The sequence below is a fragment of the Eptesicus fuscus genome, chromosome 10 (genome assembly GCF_027574615.1).
Source record: "Eptesicus fuscus isolate TK198812 chromosome 10, DD_ASM_mEF_20220401, whole genome shotgun sequence".
Classification (NCBI taxonomy): domain Eukaryota; kingdom Metazoa; phylum Chordata; class Mammalia; order Chiroptera; family Vespertilionidae; genus Eptesicus; species Eptesicus fuscus.
Genome location: NC_072482.1, coordinates 7,017,400 through 7,041,870, shown reverse-complemented (window position 1 = coordinate 7,041,870; position 24,471 = coordinate 7,017,400). Strand labels below are relative to the sequence as shown.

Genomic DNA, 24,471 nt, shown 5'->3' with positions numbered 1-24,471 from the left:
TGCCCAGACTCCAACTTGGCCTCCATCTATCTGAAAAGGTTTTATCTGATCTCTACACAACTGGCTGGCGCCATCACACCAAAGAGTAAGCAAGGCCCACCCTGGACAGCAGCCAACAGCACACAGCAGACCATCGCACCAGCCCAGCAATGCCATGCCGCCTCTCACTTCTCACCAGCCCCGTTTCCACTCACTCTTCTTGCAACACAAGACACAAAAGCCAGTGGAAGTGGGACAGCAACTTCCTAACTTCCTTTTAATTTCCAAGGCTTCTTTACTGCAGATAGCCTCCTTATACTAGCTATTTTATATTTTATAAAGGTATGACAGACAAGTGAAATGCCCATATAAGAGTTCAATAAAACTCATGACCTGTATTCCAACTTCACATCATGAGTTGGAATCATTTCAGTTTGAGATATCAGAAACAGTCTCTGAGACAAAACATGGCCCCAGAGTTGAGAAAGGCAGAAACAGTAACCTCCCAGCCTTCTGTGCAAGTTGGGCATTGTGTGGAAACTGGTGGCCAAGGCCGGCCAGGAGTCCTGGTGCCTGAGAGCTGTTTATAAAGAAAACACACTTAGGCTGGCTCGCTGTGGACAACCATAACATGCCCTGGAATTCGGAGTGGAGAGAGTCCTTTTACACGGATTATTAACCTGAGAAAAGTGTGTGTGTGGGATGGGGGCGGGGAGGGGAGACGTCTTTCCAGGACAAAAACCTCCCTCTGGGTAAAAAGGACAGGAAAGAAAGGCACAAAGCCAAGACCAGCTCCACGAGAGCAGGAGGACTGTCTTGTTTTCTTCACTGCTCTGCTGAGAACAGTGCCTGGCATACAGTGAGGTCTCAATACACATTCATTGAATGAATGAATGAATGAATGAATGAATGAATGAAACCTTGACTTTCAGAAGCTTTCACAATTAAGTCCATGGGGAGAAAAATCAAATGAGCAGTCTGAATTTGGAAAAACCCAAAATAAATATTAAATAAATATAACTTCTAGATTTCTTATATTACAAATGCACCCAAGAAAAGCTTGCAAAGTCCACAACCAAGTTTCTGTGACTTTCACTGGTGCATGCGCAGTATTTAATCAGGCTACTCTCCAGCAGCTCCTTTTCTCAGCACCTCTTCTGCAGCCCTGGGCATGAGGCAGGATGAAGACCTGATGGTGAAGGCGCCCTGGGCCAGGTCCCCTGCACGAGTGGCAGTGAACCCAGAGCCATTTCCATCACGGTAGGGATGGAAGGAACCAAATGAATCATTTTGCCAATAGCCTTGCCTTCAGAAAGCAATGCATTTGAACCATTCCAAACCACAGAGTTCCTCTGTTTTCATGGGTTCTCCTTGTATAAAAATGTCTCTAAATGTGAGATTTTAGGTAAGTTAGTCAATCCCATTGGCACATCAGTTTCCTCGTCTTTGAAGTACAGAGAAACAATAACTACTCTTTGTGACTGTTGTGAAGACGGAGAAAATACATGGCACAGTGCCTGATACACAGGAATGCTTGATGGAGCTGGTAGGATCACCTCAAGGAATGCTTTATTCTTTTATTTGAAAATAAAAGAGTAAGGTGTTGCCTGAGGTCCAGCATTTCATCGTGGGCACTGGCCTGGACTCAGTCTGATCAGGTCCTCAGTCCTGAGTGAATGCATGATCTGCTATTCCCAGCACTCCTGGGTGTTTCAGCCTCCCCTGACAGCTCACGGGCGCATCAAGCTCCAGGGATGCAGTGCAGATACTGAGATGCACTTTCTCCTTGTATGTGAGAAGGATCCCAGGCCTCCTCAGCATAAACAGGTGTTTATAATTAAAGACTGTAAATGCCCAACATAAACAAAATCACTGAGCCTAACATGCTGGCATCTGGCTTGACTGGGCAGATACAACTGGCAGTAAGTGTGGTGTGATGGGAAGAATGCTACACCGGAGTTCAAGTGCCAGTTTGCCACTTTTAGCTGGGTAACAAGTTACTTCACCTCTCCTGGCCTCCATGTCCTCTTTATAAAATGGGGATATGTACCAGATCAGTTCCTTTTTTAAAAGTTCCTTTTTAGCTCTAAGACAATGATTCCATGGGAGGGTTATAGCCAAGAGAATGGCTGTTGGCAGGGTCAAAGTGGACATAAAGGGGACTAAGAATGGAAGGGAAAACTATGGGTTAGTAAGTGAAAGGATTAAGTCAAACAATAAGTCAAGCAGTACCTATGATGGCGCAGACAGGGAGGAGGACGAGCTGGGTTGAATGCCCAGGAAAAGCGTGGTTCAGACAAATTCTAAAGGACCAATAACTTGGAGGACTGCTTATCTTTGGACTTGTAGTACCAGTGAGAAAGAGCCTTTTCTTTAGGGACTTGGGAGCTGAAAGAAAGCATCTGGTGACCTGAGAGAGAGAGTGTAGAACTCCCAAATCAAACTCTTATTCTTCGGGTACTGTGTAGCTACAAACTATCATACCAGATGTTAAGAGCTCAAACTGAAGATGGGCTGCCTGCATTCAAATTATGGTTCCATTACTTAACTAGCTTGGGACCTTGGGCAAGTGACCTAATTTCACTGTACCTCAGTGTCTTCATCAGTAAAATAGGCATAAAACCAGAACCTATCTCATAGGAATATTATAAAGATGAACCAATATATAGAAAGCCCTTTGAACAGGGCCTGGCATCTGGCCAGCTTGTTTATTTCCTGCTGCAACAAGGGATGTTTACATGGCTCACTACAGCCATGTTTACATGGCTCACTACTGCATGCTCCTCAAGAGGATTTAGGGGCAGGCTTTCCTGCCCAAAGCTGAAACCTAGAAAAAGAACCTCGTTTCTGTTGCCTTCTATTTCCTGGGAGGAGTCGAGACGAAAAACTACCAGTGTCAGGAGGAAACTGACCACTGACCACTTTCGTCACAGCTCCTGCTGCCCTCCATCATTCACCAGGAGCATCGGATGACCCTGGGAAAGCTACACCGGCCAGCCCTTAAGGAAGCAATACTCTCTAGGACTTTCCACAGCACTCTCCCTCCACATTTACTTTAAAGGGACTCCTAAGTAATCCAAACTGAAAAGCAGTGTGTTTTGGTAGCACGACATCACAAATGACAATTTAACTTTTTTACTCTTTGGGCCCTCTCAAATTAGTTCTCCCCAATATATTTCTATTTGCCCCTTATATAATGTCACGTTCTTAAGTTTCCTTCCAAATGCTCAGCAAACGCTGTTAGTTTACATGTCTACAGCTTCCCAGAATCATCACACATGGGAAAATACGGTGCGTCAATATCCACGTTACAAGTGAAAGCAGCCCTTGAACAGAATCAACAACATTTTAAGACCTAGCCACACCCTTCCAATGCTCTCTTTTCATAACGGAGCTCCAAGGACTCATTTTATTTCCATCTGCAAGGCAAAATATTTATTTGGAGTAGACCAAAAAATCAGGCTTGTTGACAAGACTCTAACATTTTTTGAATTTTAAAACTCTGATTTAGAAAATGAGCAATCATTGTCCATTGACTATTATTCTTAACTCAACAGTCTATGGAGATTTACTTTAAGGACAGAGAGAAAGACCGTAACTGCCATCACCCTTGCCCTAAAAACCACTGACTTCGTCTCCTGTGCCAATGAGCAGAAGATGCGTTTCAGGAGCCGGGGAGGGGAAGAAAGAAAGGAGCTGGGCGTCTGAGGACCAGCACAGCTCGGCCTGACTGAAGAAATCCTCTGGTCCTTTGCCCCATGTGCTCTGGACTTTCCTGATCAGAGTTAAAAACTTCATATTTTTTGAGCTTTGTTGATGACTTTTCAAAAACAACCTTCCCAATAAATACAGTTATATTTAAAACTTAAAACTCTAAACATATGAGCTAATTAAAAAAAAACAATAACTCACAAGCCCAAGGTTTTGATTTATGATGTTCCCTTCCTCTGATTTTGATATAATTTTGGAAATCTTTCCGTGATTTCCTCAAGTGTACAACAAAAGATTTCAAAGGAGACCAAGCCAAGGGATGATTTTTATGACTGATTAGGTCTTGCTTAAAGACTGGTATTATGACTATTGCCCTGGCCAGTGTGAGTTAGTTGGGCGTTGTCCCATGCACTGAAGGGTTGTGGGTTTGATTCCCGATCAGGGCACATGCCCAGGTTGTGGGTTCGATCCCTGGTGGGGGTGTGTGCAGGAGGCAACTGATTGATGTTTCTCTCTCTTTTTCTCTCATCCTCTCTCTCCCTCCCTCCCTTTTTCTCCCTCTCCCTTCCTCTCTCTCTGGGCTCTAAAGGTTTCAGAACTCAGTTACATAAAAGATCTATAATCCATTTGTGATATTAATTTATACATTCCTTCATATGGGCAAATAAGATTAACACTACCAAAAAAAGTAAAATCCCCAAATGTTATCCTTCTAGTCTTTCTCAAAAAGTAAATTTCAAGTCTTACCACATGTTTCACTATTCTCAAAGGAAACTCCTCAAATGGTCCATCAGACTAGGAATTCCTATGCTACCACTGATGCACTGTTACCAAATTTAAATGTTTCTTAAATTCAATTTATTGGCAAAATTGTACACTAAGTAAGTTCACTGTGAGACAGAGAGAAAAGACCAAACTGGAAGAGCGAGAGATACTTAAGACGAAAACCTAGCCAACAGGCTAAGGGGGCTAGACGATCTGGTTAAAAGCAAGCTGAACTCCTGATGCTTTCAAAAAGTCAACAGCTGCCGAAACCGGTTTGGCTCAGTGGATAGAACGTCGGTCTGCGGACTGAAGGGTCCCAGGTTTGATTCCGGTCAAGGGCATGTAACTTGGTTGCGGGCACATCCCCAGGGGGAGTGTGCAGGAGGCAGCTGATCGATGTTTCTCTCTCTCATCGATGTTTCTAACTCTCTATCCCTCTCCGTTCCTCTCTGTAAAAAAAATCAATAAAATATATTTAAAAAAAAAAAGTCAACAGCTATTTATTAAAATATCTATTATGGTTTGGGATCACAGGAGAGAAAAAGGTAGAAAAGATACATTCAAATCCTTCCTATGAATAAAAACACTCATCCCTACCACGTGTTTTGGAATCAGAGTTTGAATTTGGCTCCATCAGATGTGTTTTTCGGATAAGTTTCTTTCTTTTTTTTTAATCCTCACCTGAGTATATATTTTCCCATTGACTTTTAGGGAGAGTGAAAGGGAGGGAGGGAGGGAGGGAGGAAGAGAGAGAAACATCAATTGGTTACCTCCCACACACACCCCAACAGGAGCTGGGGATCAAACCTGCAACCGAGGTATGGGCCCTTGACCAGGAATGGAACCCGTGACCCTTCGGTCCATGGGCCAACGCTCTAACCACTGAGGAACCAGCCAGGGCCCAGGCAAGTTTCTTAATCTCTCTGAGCCTTAGTTTCTCAATCTGCAAAATGGAGAAAATAAAATCTATCCCACAGAATTTTAGTGGGGATTGAATTAAATGAGACAATACAGGAAAAGTGTCCCTCATGAGATGTTAACAAATGCTATTTCCTTTCCTAACATATATCGTCAAGAAGGCTGTATCTCATACATAGTAAACGCAGCATCTACCTGGAAAGGATCTGTCTTCATCACCCCCATGCAGAGGAACTCCCTTATTTTCTGGCATATATTTCTTGGTAATGGGCAAGGACATCAGCCGGATGTGATGGATGAGTGAGCGCCAGGTGTGCGCTCCAGAAAGCACTGGTTCAGGTTGTAATGGGCTGAAAGGTTGAATCACAAAGTAGGCAGTGAGCAAGATTAATCCCAGGGTTGCGAGGACCTACAAGGAAAGACAGGGAAATTATTAGTACTTATCCCAGCAAATAAAATACTTCAATGCCAAGAAAATAACAAGCCTCATCTACTATTAGTGCTTTAAGGACTAATCCGTTTTCATAAATAAGCCATTTATATTCACTTTTGAAAGCACTTAAAGTTTGAGAACCAAGAGGACTGAAAGGCTCACCAAGCTGCTATCATATAACTGGGGGGTATGTCCACCACTAAAAATACACACAAATATAATTTAAATATAAATACACAGCTTTCATTTAAGACAGTTAACAAAATAGTCAAATTTCCTCGTAACACATGTTAACAAGAGCGAAGGCCAAGGTTCAACAGTGGAATCAGCCATAGTAGTATTTGGGGAGAAAGTTGAAGGCTTTGTGCTCCATCTAAGTTTTGCCAAGTCAGAACCCATTTTTACCTTATACACAGCTATAAGGAGAGGATACTGGGGGGGCCCCCTCTGAGGTTCATTCTTTTCCAGCAGCTGTCTGATAAATTTTTCAATTGCCTTCTCTGACATGCCGCATTGATGGCCCGTCTGTCTCACCAAATCAACAGTCTCTGAAAGTTTGTCATAAATGCTGATCTCGTTGGCAGCAAGATCCATGTCTTCCAATGCAAAATCCCTGAGGGAGAGAAAATAAATGTAAAGAGAAAGATGGTTTCTTTAAAGTTCTTCCTCCTCAAAGCTGCTTGCTTTAGAACTGTTTTTTGACTGTCCGTGGGAAAGAACCGGTTTGGTGCTTTTCCCAGTCCACTTCAGGCCAATACTTTTGTAAAGTACAATGACTATATGAGACAAGGTCAAGTTGCTACGTAAGTTTTTAAGTGTGGCTCAGATGTAGGCTGGTAACAAAACACTTCGAGGAGCACTGGCCTAGAGCACAATAAATCCCAAGGCGGACTCTGAAACACCAGTGCCATCCAAAATGACTTCTGAAACCCTTCACAAAAGATCTGCTGCTGGTAATTTACTAAAATAAAAAGAAATGGAATATGGAGAATGTTGTTGATCAATTATTTCTTTCCATTTATACCAGATAGACCAGTGAAACAAACAAAAAAAATTAACTTCCAAGGCTGAAAGTCTTTTTGTAAGTAACTTTTATTAAGACAAAAATACCAGCTAAAAGGAAGACCAGTCTTGGGGCATGGAGTTTAAACCCCCAGCAGCATAACTGGGTAGAAGAGACAGCACACCCCTTGTCCCAGAGTTTTGCAATCGTTTTTATACATCAAGCAGGGGGACAGGAAGAAGAAAGAGGGGGTCTGGAAGAAGCTTACATTAACTATGAGCAAAGGGGTGGGAGAGGGGGAGGGGCCCGCTCTGGGACAGTGCAGAGTCCACATACAGAAGCGTGCCCTCCTGCAGACTGGCTGGGCAGCAATCCGAAAACAACAAGCGAGGCTCCTGGACTGTCAGGGTTGCCTGGCTAAAGTAATCTGTGCAAACAGCCACCTGGAAAACAATCCCTCAGGCAATGGAAGGAATGTGAGCAGTCTTTGTTAGCTGGCCCTCAGGCAACAACAATTCTGTCTCTTCCACTCTCCGGCTGGCCTGCCCCTGTAATTTAATGTAGGATATCTCAGAATTTTCTCCTTATCAGACCCTTTAGCAACACAAGATGAGGAACTGATCACTGAAGGCAAGATGTACTGTGAGGAATATGCTGATTTGCTTTGTTCCTGGCAGAGCAAGGATTTCAGGCAACACAAAAACCACGGCATGGGAGCTCTTCAGACCTTGCAGGTACAGTTCTCATGCTTTTCCACAAATACAATTTTAGAAAATACAGGGCATTTCATTTGTACTTTATGTACTTAAAAGACCTAAGATCTATAACAATTTCAAGATCCAATTTGTTCTCATAGTTAAAGACAAGTCGTTTCACAGTGGCTATAGAATCAAAGGTAAAATGGTGCCCTAACCGGTTTGGCTCAGTGGATAGAGCATCGGCCTGCGGACTCAAGGGTCCCAGGTTCCATTCTGGTCAAGGGCATGTACCTTGGTTGCGGGCACATACCCAGTAGGGAGTGTGCAGAAGGCAGCTGATCGATGTTTCTCTCTCATCGATGTTTCTAACTCTCTATCCCTCTCCCTTTCTTTCTGTAAAAAATTAATAAAATATATATATTTTTAAAAAGGTAAAATGGCAAGTACAATTCTCTCTGCTATCACTTGTAAAATAAAATTAGTTTAGCTCTAGCTGGTTTGGCTCAGTGGATAGAGCGTTGGCCTGCAGACTGAAAGATCCTGGGTTCGATTCCAGTCAAGGGCACATGCCTGGGTTGTGGGCATGTAGGGAGCGTGCAGGAGGCAGCCAATCAGTGATTCTCATCATTGATGTTTCTATCTCTCTCTCCCTCTCCCTTCCTTTCTGAAATCAATAAAAATATATTTTTAAAAAATCAGTTTAGTTCTCTTAAAAAAGTGCTTTTGTTACAGAACATTAATATTTTTCTTCATTTATAAAGGGGAAAAACAGTGCTAGGGATTTATGCTCTCATCTATTTTTTTTTTTTTAATGCAAAAGGTCCTCTTATTTCACATACTTCATCCCCAAGTGTTTCTAATCTCAAAAACCACTGACAGGGTACACTCTAGTTTTTCAGTAAGGAGGTGCCACCACCGGTAGAGCAGAGGACAATAGTCATGAATGTCCAGCTGAGACAAGGAGGCTGAAATGCCACAGCCAGCACACCTCAGTATATCTCTCTTCCAGCAGCGCCTCCTAATGACTCCTGTTTGGTTTCTTTGTGACTATAAACCTTTAAGCTCACTAGAGCTGACATATGCCTGCTCATTAGAATCACCCGGAGAGCTTTTAATGAATGCTCGTATCAGGGCTCCAACCCAAATCAATTAAATCAGACTTAGACTTTTCTGATGGCAGGTCATCTAGACTTTGAGGAACTGGGGGAGGGAGGAGTAACCCTACACACTACAGGGGATACATTCTTTCCCCAAACTCTCTGCTCTTTTTTTTGTTAATCCTCACTTGAGGATATTTTCCCCATTGATTTTTAGAGAGAGTAGAAGGGATGGGAAGAGACAGAGAGAGAGAAACATCGATGTGAGAGAGACACATCAATTGGTTACCTCCCACACACGCCCCAACTGGGGTTAGGGATCAAGCCTGCAACTGAGGTACGTGCCCTTGACCAGAATCTAATGCACCACCCTTCAGTCCGAGGGGTGATGCTCTAACCACTGAGCAACTGCCTAGGGCCAAACTCTCTGCTTTTGTTCCAAGTATTCTTTGTTTTTTTTAAGATTTCCATTTCAAGGTTTATATAAAAGCATGGTATAAACTCAATTTAAAAATGTGTATTTTTGCCCTGGCCATGTGGCTCAGTTGCTTTAGTGTTGTCCGTACACTGAAAGGTCACCAGTTCAATTCCTGGTCAGGGCACATGCCTAGGTTGTGGGTTCAGTCCCTGGTCAGGGTGCATCTGGGAGGCAACTGATAGATGCTTCTCTCTCCTTTCCCCTCTCTCTAAAATCAATAGAAACATACACACACACACACACACACACACACACACACACATCTATAATAATAAAAGCATAATATGCTAATTAGACCAGACGTCCTCCCGGATGACCTTCCAGACGAAGCCGGGGCTGCAAGGGAAGCCTGGGTCCTGGGTGCCAGAGGGAAGCCGGTGTCGGCAGCCGGGGGAAGGCCTACTCTTGCACCAATTTCGTGCATCGGGCCTCTAGTATACACACACACACACACACACACACACACACACACATTTAAATGTGTACTTTAAACAAATGGTGCTGGGACAATTGGATATCCACATGCAAAAGAATAAAGTTGGACCCTTCCTTCTAAAATGGATCAAAAGCCTAAACTTGAGCTACAACTATAAAATTCTTAGAGGGAAATACTCTTGACACTGGATTAGACAATAGCTTCTTAGATATGGCATCAAAAGCATGAGCAGCAAAAGAAAAGATAAACTGGACTATGTCACAATTAACAATTTTTGTGCTGCAAGTGATACTATCAAGAAAGTGAAACACCCACAGAATGGGAAAAATATTTGCAAATAATATATCTGATAAGGGACTGTATTTAAGTACATAAATAATTCTTATAATAAAAATATGAATAACCTAATTAGACAATAAACAAGGGATTTGAATAGACATTTCTCCAAAGATATCATAAAAGATGTTCAGCATCATTAGCCATCAGTGAAATACAAATCAAAAGCACAATAAGATACCACTCCTCACCTACTGGAATGGCTACATTAAAAAAGTCAGATAACAATAAGTGTTGGCAAAGATGTTGAACAACTGGAACCCTTGTACACTGCTGGGAATGTAAAATGATCCAGTTGCTTTGGAAAAACAGTTTGGCAGTGCCTCAAGTAAGCAGGAATAATGTTCATTTAAATACACTACAATAAATTACCCAACAATACCTAGTCAAAATCCATTAAAGCTCATTAGACCAGAAGAGAGAGCAGAGGGAATTCTAGAAAAAAAAATCCAGTAAAACTTTTTAAAGTGTTGGGAGATGGGGCACATGTAGGTATCTCCCAGGCAGAAGAGAACATCATATTAGTGTACCCTTAGGACAGAGTGCTGGTGAGGCTAAAAGGAGGACCAATTATCATCATTTTTTATGGCTGTTTTACAGCTTTTGTAAACCTCTGCCCATTTTTGATACACATAAACTCCCAGTTTAAACTGCAAAAGCAAGTTTCTTTTTTGTAATTCAAATATACAATGATGTTACGATATTGAACATATTTCTGCAATCTGCTAATCCTTCCCTGATATTCTTTTATAAAAATATGTTTTCATTGATTTCTGAGAGCAATGGAGAGGGAGAGAAACATCAATGATGAGAAAGAATCATTGATAGGCTGCCTCCCGCATGCCCCCTACTGGGGATGGAGCCTGCAACCCGGGCATGTGCCCTGACCATGAATGGAACCATGACCTCCTGGTTCATGGGTCAATGCTCAACCACTGAGCAACACCAGCCAGGCCTTCTTCCCTGATAGTCTAACACTAGTTCCAAAGTTATCAGAAAAGTAGTTACTTATAATTTAGTGAAATGTCTTCACTAAATTATCTTAATAAGCCCTCCTTTTGCCTTCCATTAGGTCAGTGGTTCTCAACTAGGTGCAATTCTGCCCCTGGGGGGCCTTTGGAAAGTTTGGAGACATTTGTAATTGTTACACTTGAGGGATACTACTGGCATCTAGTGGATATGATGTTAAACAACAAAAACCTTGTCTCTAGGTCAGGGTTTCATACTATCAGAGCAGCTCCCTCCCTGTGATCTAGTGAAAGTCAGCCTTCAAACAAAAGAGTTTGGCCCTGCAGCTCAGTGGATAGAGCGTGGGCCTGAGGACTGAAGGGTTCGATTCCGGTCAAGGGCACGTACCTTGGTTGTAGGTTCAATCCCTAGCCATGGTCAGGGTGTGTGTGGGAGGTAACCAATCAATGTGTCTCTCTCACATTGATGTTTCTCTCTCTGTCTATCCACCTCCCTTCCACTCTCTCTAAAAATCAATGGAAAAGTATCCTTGGATGAGGATAAACAGAGTTTGTATGAAAATAAAATAATATCCCTTCAAAAAAAATCAAACACAAAGTCTTGGCTATGCATCAAGTATAAGGGGACTGAGTGAAATCAGCTGAAGGCTTGAGGGCAGAAAGAAGGTCCAATTCTAGCAGAAATGAGATCTGCCAGAGAGGGAAGTTCCGAAGAATGACTGACTCTTAACAGTGCCCTACACCTGCAAGGGCACAGGCAGGAACACTAGCAGCGTTACACAAATGCATGCACACCCTGGACATGCTGAGTTGTCAGCACCTCTGGGAGAGGGACGCAGGGGCAGAAGTTTTCAAACCGCTTCCCTGCTGACCAGAGATACACCCCCAACTAGGAGACACTGCTTTGAAGCAGTTCTCACCTACGGGTGATTCTACTCCCCAGGGACATTTGGTGATGTCTGAGGATTTTTTTTGGTCAAAACTGAGGAGGTACTATGACATCCAGTGGGTAAAGACTAAACATCCTACAATGCACAGGACAAACTACCAACAAGGAACTGTCCTGCTCAAAACATTAAGAGTACTGAGGTTGCAAAATCCTGCTTTCAAGAGAGGCCTGGGGGAGGGAAGCCAGGGAGCTGTCCACTTCTGAAGGAGCACTTCAAGAACAGGAGGAAGAAAATGACAGCTCTGACGAAATGTTCCCCACAATTCCCTCTGGGTCTCAGTCTAGGAAAACACAGGGCAGAGGCGTAACAGAATGACTGATGGAGGGTATCAATAAAAATGTTTGTTTAAAGCAGAAAACAGGTTAAAAGGTCAGACTAATGTGAACCTCTCCTTTGCCCTGTTTAATAGAGTGATATAAATATGTCCTAAATACTGATATGACATCAGCCTGGAGGTTCTCAGCTTGGTAAACTAAACAGATATGACAGCTAGGCAACTCTAAGAGGCAATTATGATTCATCTAGCACAAAAGGGGAAACACTAGAGTTGAGAAATAAAGTTTCAAAAACCCACCTAAATATGTCCCAATCTTGAGCAATATCCAGCGTAATATTACATTTTGTTTTTCCCCTACTAGGTTTTTTAGTATTATGCTAGCTACATAGTATGCTAATCCATTCTTTAGTATTATGAATATATTCTATTATATTTTGTCCAATGATTCCCATTAATTTTCCCTCTACTATAGGGGAATAAATGGGGCCTTTGAATTATAATAAAAACCACTAAAAAATATACATCTACACAATGGAATACTATGCCGCTATAAAAAAGAAGGAACTTTTACCATTTGCAACAGCATGGATGAAACTGGAGAGCATTATGCTAAGCGAAACAAGCCAGTTGGAGAAAGATAAATATCACATGATCTCACTCATATGTGGGGTATAATGATCAACATAATTTGATAGATCCAGAGACAAATGGTAGGGGAGGGGGGTTAGAGAGCAACCAAAGGACTTGTATGCATGCACATTAGCATATCCAATGGACACAGGCACTGAGACGGTGGGGGCTTGCCTGGGGTGGGAATGGCTTGGGGGGGGGCAGTCAATTGGGGAAAAAGAAGACAAATGTAAAACTTTAGACAATAAAAAAAAACACTAAAAAAATAGCAAATATCTTTAAAGAAAAATAATTATAAAACATAACTTAAAAGAGTAGCAATTTAAAGCTGCAATAAGTACTTAAAATTTATAGTTGAAAGAATTCTACTTTTTCACATTCTTATCATCACTTGCCTCTAATGGTCCCTTTCTGGCCATCTCTTCCCAATGAGATTTGAAGAGTCCGGTACTTTCTTCACTCTCTGAAAATAAGCCTTTCCATTATTCTCCCAACTTTTTATGTTGAACATTCCAAGCCTCCAGAAAAACTGAAATAGTACAATGAACATCTGTATGTCCTTAGATTCACCATTTGTTAACACTTGGCCATATTTGTTTTCTGTCTGTCTTTGTTTTTACCAGAACCATTTGAAAGTTAGTTGTGACACATCACAAAATCACTTCTAAATGTTTCAGTATGCATCTCCTAAGAATAAGAACATTATTATATAGTACATTAAGCATCATTATCACACCTATTAAAATTGATAATTTTCTAATATTATCTAACTAGAGGCCTGGTGCACGAAATTCGTGCATGGGGGTGTGTGTCCCTCAGCCCATCCTGCACCCTCTCAAATCTGGCATCCCTCTCACAATCCAGGACTGCTGGCTCCCAACTGCTTGCGTGCCTGCCTGCCTGATTGCCCCTAACCGCTTCTGCCTGCCAGCCTGATCACCCCCTAACCACTCCCCTGCCAGCCTGATCGACGCCTAACTGCTCCCCTGTCAGCCCAATTGCCCCTAAATGCCCTCCCCTGCCAGCGTGGTCGCCCCCAACTGTCCTCCCCTGCAGGCTGGTCACCCCTAACTGCCCTCCCCTGCTGGCCTGGTCCCCCCCAACTGCCCTCCCCTGCCAGCCAGGTCCCCCCGCAACTGCCCTCCCCTGTTGGCCTGGTCACCCCTAACTTCCCTCCTTTACCAGCCCAATTGCCAGGCCTGGTCCTCTCCAACTGCCCTCCCCTGCAGACCTGGTTCCCCCCACCACCCGCCAACTGCCCTCCCCTGTAGGCCTGGATGCCCCCAACTGCCCTCCTCTGTTGGCCTGATCACCCACAACTATCCTCCCCTGCCAGCCATCTTTGACCACATGGGGGCAGCCATCTTGTGCGAGGGCATGAGGGTCAATTTGCATATTACCTCTTTATTATATAGGATATCCAGTCCATAGTCAAATTTCCCTAACTGTCCCCCCAAAAGGTCATATTGCTTTTTTAGAAAACCTAGGAGCCAACCAACGTGACACATATCAGTTGTGTCTCTTTGGTCTACTTAAACCTAGAACAGATTCTGGCTTTTTTCTTTCTTTTATGACACTGACATATTTAAAGCAGGATGCCTCCACATTTTCAAATTTATCTCTACCTGTTTCTATCCTCACCTTTTCCAATTTCTACTATTTAAGAAATAATAATCCTTCCTCTCCAGATTTCCAATGCATGCACTCTCCCTCCCTTTGGAACCAAGCTCCTAAAAAAAAAAAAGACCGTCACTCCAACTTCCTGTCTCAGGTCTCCATTCACTTATTAGCTGGTTGAAATCATATTTCTGTCCCACTGCTTTCACTAAGGTCCCAATAGTTTCTACATGCCAAGTCCAAAGGATGTTTTTTCGATTACCAACTTCCCTGACCTCTCTGCAGCGGCTGCCGTGGCTACCCATTATCTCTCCATCAAGTGCTCTCAAACTCTGGCATGATTCTCTGGTTCTCACCCCAGAGTCTATGTCCCTGAACGTTGGTATTCATCACAATTGTCCTTGACCTTCTCATCCCTCCCTGGCTTTAACAACCAGCTAGCTATTAATGAGTCCCAAATCTCTTCTCCAGTCTAGAACTCTCTCCTGAACTCAAGACCCAATTTCCTACAGTCCCCTATATGTAATGTGTCCATAACTGACTTGTTATTTTCCCCTGGTAACTGATTTCTCCTACTACATTCCATTTCTTATCATGGAAACACCAGTTCTCCAAATTTAAAACCTCTCCTCCTCCTTCCTCATCTCCACCAATGAATCAATCACTAAATCCTCAATTCTACATCCTGTATAGTTCTCCCATTCATCACCTCCTCTTTAGCTCTACACTAATGGTAGTTAAGGCCCTAAATGTCTCTCCCATGGACTATCACAAAGATATATTTAATCTCTACACTTTCAGCTCACCTCCTCTTTACTGATCCATCCCTGATTCTCTCCACAAGTTATTTTTCTGAAACACAAATTGGCTCACATTACTCATCTATTTAAAATTCCTTCCTTGATTCCCCATGCCCTGCTGGGGAACAATTCAGCATGGTGATTAAGAATACAGGTACTGGCCTGGCTGGTGTGGGTCAGTGTTTGAGCGACAACCTATGAACCAGGAGGTCAGAGTTGGATTCCCAGTCAGGGCACATGTCCAGGTTTCAGACTCAATTCCTTGTAGAAGGCATGCAGGAAGCAGCCGATTGATGAAGTTTCTCTCTCATCAATGTTTCTATCTCTCTCTCTCTCTCTTGCTCCTTTCCTCTCTGAAATCAATAAAAAATATAAAAAAATATACAGGCACTGGAATTAGAAAAAGCCGAGTGAATAGAGTCTCCATATACTGTGTATAGGCCAGCAGACAGTACTTAACCTCTCTAAGCCCCAGAGTTTTCATTTATAAAATGGGAATAACTGTCTTTCCAACAGTGTTAAGGGATTATAAAATGAGGTATGTAAAACATTTGTCCTAATACTCAAATCAAATACTTAATAATTATCATAAGATAAAGTCCCAATTACTTAGCATGGCTCTTTATGATCTGGTCATTCTACCTATTCAGTCTCATTTCCCATTCCTTCCTCACATTCTTCACTAACACGTTTCATATCTTTTTGCTTTTGTACACATAATTCCCTCTGCCCACAAAGCCTAGCCCCCAGTGCTTTGTCCAATGACTGAACACTCTCCCAACCCTGATTTTTAAACCTTTTAAATTCTGAACCTTAAACACAACTACCACTTTGTTTTACATCCCTTTTTTTATCTTCCTCTTACACTGAATTGTTTCTTGAAAGCAGATATAAAGACAATAACAACACATGAAACTAACAACAGATATGCAAATTTACCTAAGAGACAAGAAACCGGATCAGTGTCTATGGAACAAATTTATAGAAAGGACCTAAAAATGATCATTTTGTGCCCAAACTAATTGAATGCAATAATGGTTTATTCATTTTATTTTTTATTCTTCTACTTTAAAAAAAACAACACGTTAGCCCTGGCTGGTGTGGCTCAGTTGGTTGGATGGCGTCCTGTGCACCGAAAGGTTGCTGGTTCGATTCCCAGTCAGGACACATGCCTGGGTTTTGCACTGGATCCCAGGTAGGGGGCATGCAGGAGGCAGCCAATCTATGTTTCCTTTTGCTCTCACATCGATGTTTCTCTCTTCTCCCTTCCTCTCTCTCTAAAAATAAATAAACTATTCTTCAAAAAAGAAAAAATACATTAGCCCAATGAAAATTTACATGAGCAGTTCAAGAACCTTATATTTGAACACTCTCTGTGGTGTTGTAAAGTAGCTGTGGAGGAATAAGGGATTCAAACTGGGTCTTGAAAATTGTTTCGGCCCAAAGCTGAAAGGGCCTCTCTCTGAAATGCAAGTTGGGCTAGGTGAACTTCAGTCAAAACTTCCATGTAGTGAAGGAGACCACGTTTTGCCACCCTAAGCTGCCTTTTGGGATATTAACTTTAAGTTGGTCATGAAGAAAAGAGCAAAGCATCTTTGACCCTCCCTGGCTTTCCGGCCCTATAAGAGATTGAGATGGAAAAGCTTGCTTCAGGAAGACTCCATTGTTTTCTGGGCTGCCTAGCAAAAATTTACATATGTTGTGTTCTTCCTTAATTACCTGCAAATTGCTCATTCTCACTTTTGAAATCTAAGATTCCACCCCTCCCCCTCGCCTTGTCCAAAATAACAAATATACCACTGTCTCACTGTCTTTGAGAATTTCATGCTTATGTAAATTCCCTGTTCACATGCACTAACATGTTTATTTTCTGCTCAGCCAGTGTTGTTCAGTGGTTGAGCATCGACCCATGAACCAGGAGGTCAGGGTTCAATTCCCAGTCAGGACACATGCCAGGGTTTTGGGCTGGATCCCCAGGGGGGGGGGGGGGTGTGTGCAGGAGGCAGGGGATCAATGATTATCTCTTATCATTGATGTTTCTTCTCTCCCTCTCCCTTCCTCTCTCTGAAATCAATTTAAAAAATGTTTATTTTCTCCTGATTCAGATGGGAAAATTTAGAAGATGGGAGGGAAAATATTATTTTATAGTTTATATTATAGCCCCCACAATTTTAAAGTTGAATTGAGGTTAAGCCATGTTGTTCCTTAGAGAGAAATTGTGATAACTTAAATGCAAGTAAATTTATTAAGGGAGACATGTTCATAGACAATTCCACCATGGGAACAACCACATGAGCAACCAGATAAAGTCTTAATCACATCTTGGAGTAGTTCTATTATAAGGTGATGACAAAGCTATGTGGGCTCTTACTAGACCAGAAAAGGTGTGGCTTGTAGGGTGATTGGCCTCCAGAATACTATGGAACACGAAGAAGGCCAACTCCCCTGGACTGGAAGGCGGTTACAAACAGCTCCTTTACTCAGGTCAATGAACCAAGTCATACATATTCCTTTCTGAAATCCGAGATGCCATGTTTATCACATACCAAAAAGTGTCCTCTTTAACAACTAGAAAGATGGTTCTGAGGGGGGCTGAAAATCTAATCTCAACATACAAGGAAAAAAAATTAGAAATCTGTTAAAGGGCAGGGAAACCTCGACTTCGCTAGCACCTCTCCTGTGTTGGACATTCCTGTGAGACAAGCCCAAGCCGGGCGACCTCGCTTTGCTCGCTCCGGCAGAACCAAGGGAAGCGGGCGACGTCTTAAGGGAGTCAGCCCGGGGGGTCTGGGGGGGGGGGGGTTGCCAGGGGATGCTGTCGGTCTGCAAAACTCCAGAGGCTCAAAAAAGAAACCAGCGAAGGGGCAAGAGGGGGCGGTAGCGGCAGGGGAGGGGCTGCGCGAGGATGTCACAGACGGCGCGGCAGCGACAGGTCACGGAGCGACCTTCCCCACCCGGCCTTGGGCCCCAGTCACTCACATGCGTGGCCCGCGCCTCTCGGGCTCCTCCCGCCTCGGGGACAGCAGCCGCCGGGCGAGAAAGGGAAACCGATAACTTCCTGCTTCCGGCGCGCAACCCGGAAGCGACTCCCAAGCTACAGGCGCGGCCGCACGCCTAGAGTAGCTCTTTCTCCACGGCCCGGCTTCGCCAAACCCAGAACGCACGACGTCAGATGCTCGCGGTTTCTCTCGCGAGATCTGGAGAGCGGGGTTCTCGCTCCCCCTGGCGTTCAGTTCTTCCTCCTCAATGCTTTCCGGCTCGCGCAGGGTCTTCCTCACCTGCGCTAACCCGGGTTCATTCAACAAGCGTTTGTGAGCCCCCTACTGCACGCCAGGCAGTGTGATAGGCACTAAGGGATAAGTAAATGGAGGGCAGGCCCTTACCTCCGGAGCTTCTTGTCTAAAAAAGAGGACAAACAGGTAACTCAAATTTACACCTGGCCGACTCAAGTTTAAAAAAATTATTTTAGAGAGAGGAAGGGAAAGAGCCAGAGAAACACCTGATGTGAGAGAGAAACATCAATTGGTTGCCTGCTGCACGCGTCCTGATCGGGCTCGAACCGCCACCGACTGAAACACACCCTCCAAGGCTCAATACTTTTGAGTCTCCTCTGCCAGACATTTCTAAGCACTTTACATTCGGGAAGCCGCCTCAACAACCCTATGACACAAATAGCCCCACAACATTTATCCTCATCCCAACCAAGTTCACGTTTATGAAAAGGTTAACCTGCTGAGATTACCTATATAAAAACTGGTGGGGTCGTGATTTGAACCCAGGCTCTTTATCCTGCCCTGTTTTTAGTGCTAAAGAGCTTAACTGCTTTCTACAGGAGATCTGCCAACAAAATGCTACCGTGGCAACTAACGAAGCCACAGATGCCAAGGCTGTGTGATATTGATGCAGGAATAGGCGAACCAATTAAACAGAACAGGGAAACCAAAACCACTCATATACAGACTTACTTTATGACAAAGAGGTGTAAGAGAGGAGTGAGGAAAGGATAATGCTTTCAATAAATACTACTGGGTCAGCTGTATATCCATGTAGGAAAAAATGAAACTTGAATCCTACTTTACATAATACAGCAAAATAAATCTATGTGCATTGTAGATCTATGTAAGGCAAAACAATAAAACTTTAAAGATGCTCCATCCAATACTGTCACTGTGCAAGTGACTACTGAATACCTAACATGTGGCTAGTCAGAATTGAGATGTTCTATAAGAGATAAAATTGATACATTGGACTGCATTAAGATTAGAAACCTCTGATCATCCAAAGACATAATGAAGAGAATGAAAAACAAGCTGTAGAGTAAAAGAAACAAGCTTGTGTCCAGGATATATAAAGTACTCAAAAAAAAAAAAAAAAAGAAAGAAAGAAAAGAAGAGCCAAATAGAAAAATGGACAGAAGATTTGAACACAAAAAGGTATCACAAAAGAGGATATCTAAATGACAAATACACATATGAAAACATGTTCAACTTCCTTAATCATTAATGGTTAGGCAAATGATTACTGAGATATACAAGCTCCAGAACTGCTTAAGTGAAAAAGACTGGCAACATTAAGTGTTGACAAGGAAGCAATGCAACAGCAACTCATACACTGTGGTAGGAATGTAAATTGCTTCAGCCACCTTGGAAAACAAATTGGTGTTAATAAATTACAATATAAACATAACCTATTATCCAGCAATTCTAATTCTAGGTATATCCCTCCAAAATTCATGTACAAGTGTACAAAGTTGTACACAAGAATATTGGCCCTGCCCGGCAGCTTCGTTTTCAGAGCATTGTCCCCATATGCTAAGGTTTCAGGTTCGGAAGGCAGCCAGTAGCAACCAGTCTATGTGTCTCTCTCTCTCTTCCCCTTTCTCCCTCCCTTCCACTCTCTGGAAAAGTAATGGAAAAAATATCCTCAGGTGATGTTTTTTGAACAACAACAAAAAAGTATCAACCAATGAATGCATAAATAAATGGAAGCACAAATCAATGTTTCTCTCTCCCTTTCTCTCTCTAAAATCAATCAATCAACAAAAAAATTTTAAAAGTATATTAACAGCATCATTATTTGTAACAGCCACAATATGGAAACATCCCAAATGCCCATTACCAATAGAATAAATACTTTGTAGGTTGTAGTATATTCCTCCAATAGAACACTACACAGCACTGAAAATGAACCACTATGTACAACAACATGGATAAATCTCACAAACATGTTAAACAAAAGAAGCCAGATATAGAAATACTTTATGACTCCATTTATATAAATTTCAAAAACAGGGAAAACTAATCTATGAATTTAGAAGTCAGAAAGTGGTTAATTACCTTTGGGGAGTGGGGAGGGGCACTGATTGATGGGAGTGCTTCTGTGGAGCTGGAAATAGTTTTTCTTTTCTTGATTTGATGGTGGTTATACAGGTGAGTTTGTTTTGTGATATTTAATTGAACTGTCACACTTAGTATCTGTCCATTTTTCTGGATGTATATTATACTTCAATTTAAATTTTCACTTAAAAAAAAAAGTGCTCTGGGGATTCCAGATGTCCTAAAAATCCCATGTCTTTCTGGGCCTTCCTGTCATTCTCTACACCACAGCCCAAGTGACACTTCCAATGTGCAAACCTGACTCTGTCATTTCACAGGTCCCTGTTGCTCTCAGAATCAAGTTCCAAGATCCTACTCAGCTCAAGCACAGGCCCCAGAAACAATCTCTTTCTTCCCAAGCTCATTATCACCCTCCCGATCTTCAAAGAAACTTCTCCTGGCTGCAACATTTTCCAGATCTCAGCTCAGGTTATCATTCCCAGAGAAATCTCTGCCTACCCAAAGCCAGCTCTGGAACAACCAGAGCTCAGGAAGCACACACGCTTCCTTACCACAGCCTTCCTCCTCCCCGGTAGCCATGTGTTTGTCTCTCCTAGAATGTGAGTTCCTTTGGGGCTGGGCACAGTGCATGTGACCCATCGTTATCTTTCTCAGTGCCCAGTGGCTGGTAGATGTACCAGGAAAAGATTTAGGGGAAAGTGAGCTTTGGGCTGGCCTGTAAGGATTCAGACTGGAGCCTGAGAATGAACATTTTAGGCACAAGATATAGGAGTGAGAAGATTCAGGAGGGAAGACATGAGCACATTCTTAGATCCTGGAATGTCAACCTGGATGAGGCCAAAGTACTTATAGAGGAAAAACCAATCTTTAAATATCACTTTGGCATAGCCGGGAAAGCCTTGAATGCTAGGACTCTGATCTGTGGGCAATGGGAAGCCACTGAAGGTTTTTGAGGAAGGGTGTGACATGATCAGAACTCTGCTATGGACATATATGTACATCCAGTGGAGGATGAAGGCTACATTGGAAAAGGAAAAATTAACTTTGGAAAGTTCAAGGGAGCCCAGCTGGTGTGGCTCAGTGGTTGAGCATGGACCTCTGAACCAGGAGGTCACGGTTTGATTCCTGGTCAGGGCACATGCTCAGGTTGTGGGCTTGATCCCAGTGTGGGGCATGCAGGAGGCAGCCAATCAATAATTCCCTCTCATCATTGATGTTTCTGTCTCTCTCTCCCTCTCCCTTCCTCTCTGAAATCAATAAAAATATATTTGAAAGTACAAGGGAAAAACAACTTTGACAGTCTAGGAAAAAGGAATGAGTAAATGAGAACCCACTTAAGAAACATTTCCCAGGTAAAACAGATCAGAAAGGCTGCCAGGTTGTAGAAAAGGCTCAGAAGACAGCAGGGGAGAAGCTTGGGTTCCAGGAAACAGTAAATCCTGGTGGGCCCTAAGCTGATTGCTTCCTCCTTAGTCACTCAGAGCCTTCCACTCTAATGCCTGGTCCCTGTAGCCTGAGAAAAGGTCATGAGTGTGGAAGTGGTTGGAAATCTGTCATGTGTGTGGGGATGCAGCTGAGGGAGTGTGAGGAGTCGAAGATATGTCTGCTGACTAGGACAATAGTGATTGGAGCGATGGGAGGAGGAACTGGTTTGGGGGCAGAGGGTAAGGAGGGAAATGATGGGTAAATCCCATTTCTTTAGTGTTGGATTCTCTCTGTTGAGATCCAGCAAAACCCTTGACAAGGTTGCCAGGTAATAGCACCCAATGAGACAGAATTGCTTATTTGTGGGTTGGTGCCTTAGCTCTCTGCTCAGCAAATGGAGACTCCCCCTGTTCAGGTTCTGGTCTGGACAGGCCCTGTGTGAGAGTTCAACTGAAGTGAACTAGGACATGGGCCCTAACATGGGCTCTTAACAGTCTACTTGGAGAGGAGAGAATCTCACACAAGCAGTTAGACAACGATGGAAGGCACCAGAGAATTAAAGACCAAGAAGGGAGAGGGGAGAGAGCATACTGTAGACAGGAAGAGTAGAGAGGTTTCCTGAAGGAGCTGGGACAATGGCATGGGCGAGGTTTGGGAAGCATTGCAAGGAAGGAGAACAGCCTGGACAAAGGCCTGGGAGTGGGAATGTTGGTGGCACATTTAAGTCGGGATAAAATAGCAGGAAATCAGGCTGGAGAAGTCAGTGAGGAGGGCAATGGTGAAGGGCCTTCAAGCCCAGGCCAAGTGGTATGGGACTTTAATAGGCAAAGGAAAACTACTTAACATTTGGTGCCAAAGTGGCAAACTACAAGACATTTCAGAGGAAGGCTTTGGTTGTGGTATGTGTGTAGGATGGATTAGTGGGGGAAATCCAGAGGCAGGGAACCCAGCCAGGGGGCTTCTGAAACAATCCTGGTATTAAAGGTCTGAGAGTGGGAAGGAAGGGATACAATTTGGGGATCTTTGGAAAAAGAATTGACAGGTCTTGATGATATGTCCCTTAGAGAAATCAGAAAGAAAGGATGATCTTAAGGTTTCCAGCCTGAAAAATGAGGCTTCTGTAACAATGTATCATTTTTAAAACAAAGAACATTTATTCAAAAGATGCAGTAAACATTAGATACAGAATAAATGAAGTAAATACAAGCTACTCTGACTAATTTAACGTGAACTATTAGTTATAACTCTTTGTCGACTCCTTCCTGAAGTCACTGGCACCCAATCTTCTCTTGGGGACAAAAAGATCAACAAATATTGAGGCTCTTAAAGAAGGATTTTGGAATGAGACAGCAAGACACTGTCTTATTCTTTTGTAAAACTCCAAAGCATCTTCACTGTGACCTAAGCCTCCCAAAATATATAGGAAGAAACTACAAAAGATCCAGGAAAAAGCAACTCAGATAACAACAGACAGAATGGACAAATAATAAAGCTTCTTCCTTCCAGCTCAAGGGTCACAAAGAACGCATGAACACAAGACCACAGGAGGTGCAAAACTAATTATACCTGACATTAGCATTGTTTTTGGTTTTGTTTTGATATTTTGTTTTTTGTTTTAGTATTTTTATTGATTTTTAAAGAAAGAGGAAGGAGAAAAAAAAAACAAAAAACCAGCTATTCATAATTGGTTGCCTTCTGCATGTCCCCTACTAGGGATTGAGCCCAAAACCCGGGAATGGGCCCTGATGGGAATGGTGCTCTGGGGACACCCAACCAACTGAGCTACACCGGCCAGGGCTAAAACAGCGGTTTCTGGCCATTATTCATTCAGTGACACCTGAGCACCCTATGCTCAGTAGTCTGTGAGGAGGGCATAGAGATGCAGGAGGGCCAGTTCCTCTCTCACGGAACTCAATTTCTAGTTTGATCTTTACAACCTGTATAACCTTATTCCTACTTGCCAATTACGGAAACTAGGATTGAACTGTGGTTAGGAGCACAGGCTCACAGCTGTGGTACTTGGAGCAAGTTATTAATGTGTTTTCTCAAAGTAAAAAGGGAATAGTAATATCTACCTCATAAGGTTTAAAAAAATATTTTTATTGATTTCAGAGAGGAAGGGAGAGGGAGAGAGAGAGAAACATCAATGATAAAAGAGAATCATTGATCAGCTGCCCCCTACACACCCCACACCGGTGATCAAGCCCGCAACCTGGGCATGTGACTGATGCTCAACCACTGAGCCACGCCAGCTGGGCATACCTCAGAGGGTTTTCAATATTAAATATTGTCAAAAGTTCTGAAATAGTGGAAATAAAACCACTGGATCAATCAAATAATAATTAGCAAAAATTTATTGTGCACACACAAAAAAACATTGGCAAACTGGGAGCACTCAATCAAACACAGAATGAGGCTCAGAAGTATGTTGTTACAAAGCAGCTTACAAATAGATCCAGAGACATGGAGGCATGGAACAGACTGTCGAATCTCAAAGGGAAGGCAGGGGTGCGTGGGGAGAGAGCAATCAAAGAACTTGTATGCATATATGCACAACCTATGGACACAGACTATAGTGTGGTGAAGGCCTGGAGGGTAGGGGCGGGCTAGAAGG

The 24,471-nt window shown here is 42.9% G+C and overlaps 1 protein-coding gene across 2 annotated transcripts in view; it reads right to left on the bottom strand.

Moving 5' to 3' along the window:
- Nucleotides 1-18,223, bottom strand: part of C10H6orf89 (chromosome 10 C6orf89 homolog) — a 32,827-nt gene extending 14,604 nt beyond the window's left edge. The window contains exons 1-3 of one of the 2 annotated variants that reach the window (XM_008151962.3): nucleotides 18,076-18,223; nucleotides 6,212-6,419; nucleotides 5,569-5,782 (exon numbers count right to left, since the gene is read on the bottom strand). In XM_008151962.3, coding sequence (XP_008150184.2) covers nucleotides 5,569-5,782; nucleotides 6,212-6,419; nucleotides 18,076-18,077 — 424 coding nt within the window. In that variant the 5' untranslated portion in view covers nucleotides 18,078-18,223. Of the gene's footprint in view, nucleotides 1-5,568; nucleotides 5,783-6,211; nucleotides 6,420-13,074; nucleotides 13,094-18,075 lie in introns of those variants that run through there. The other variant, XM_054722095.1, reaches the window with a different exon arrangement.
- Between the last annotated feature and the right edge of the window lie 6,248 nt (nucleotides 18,224-24,471).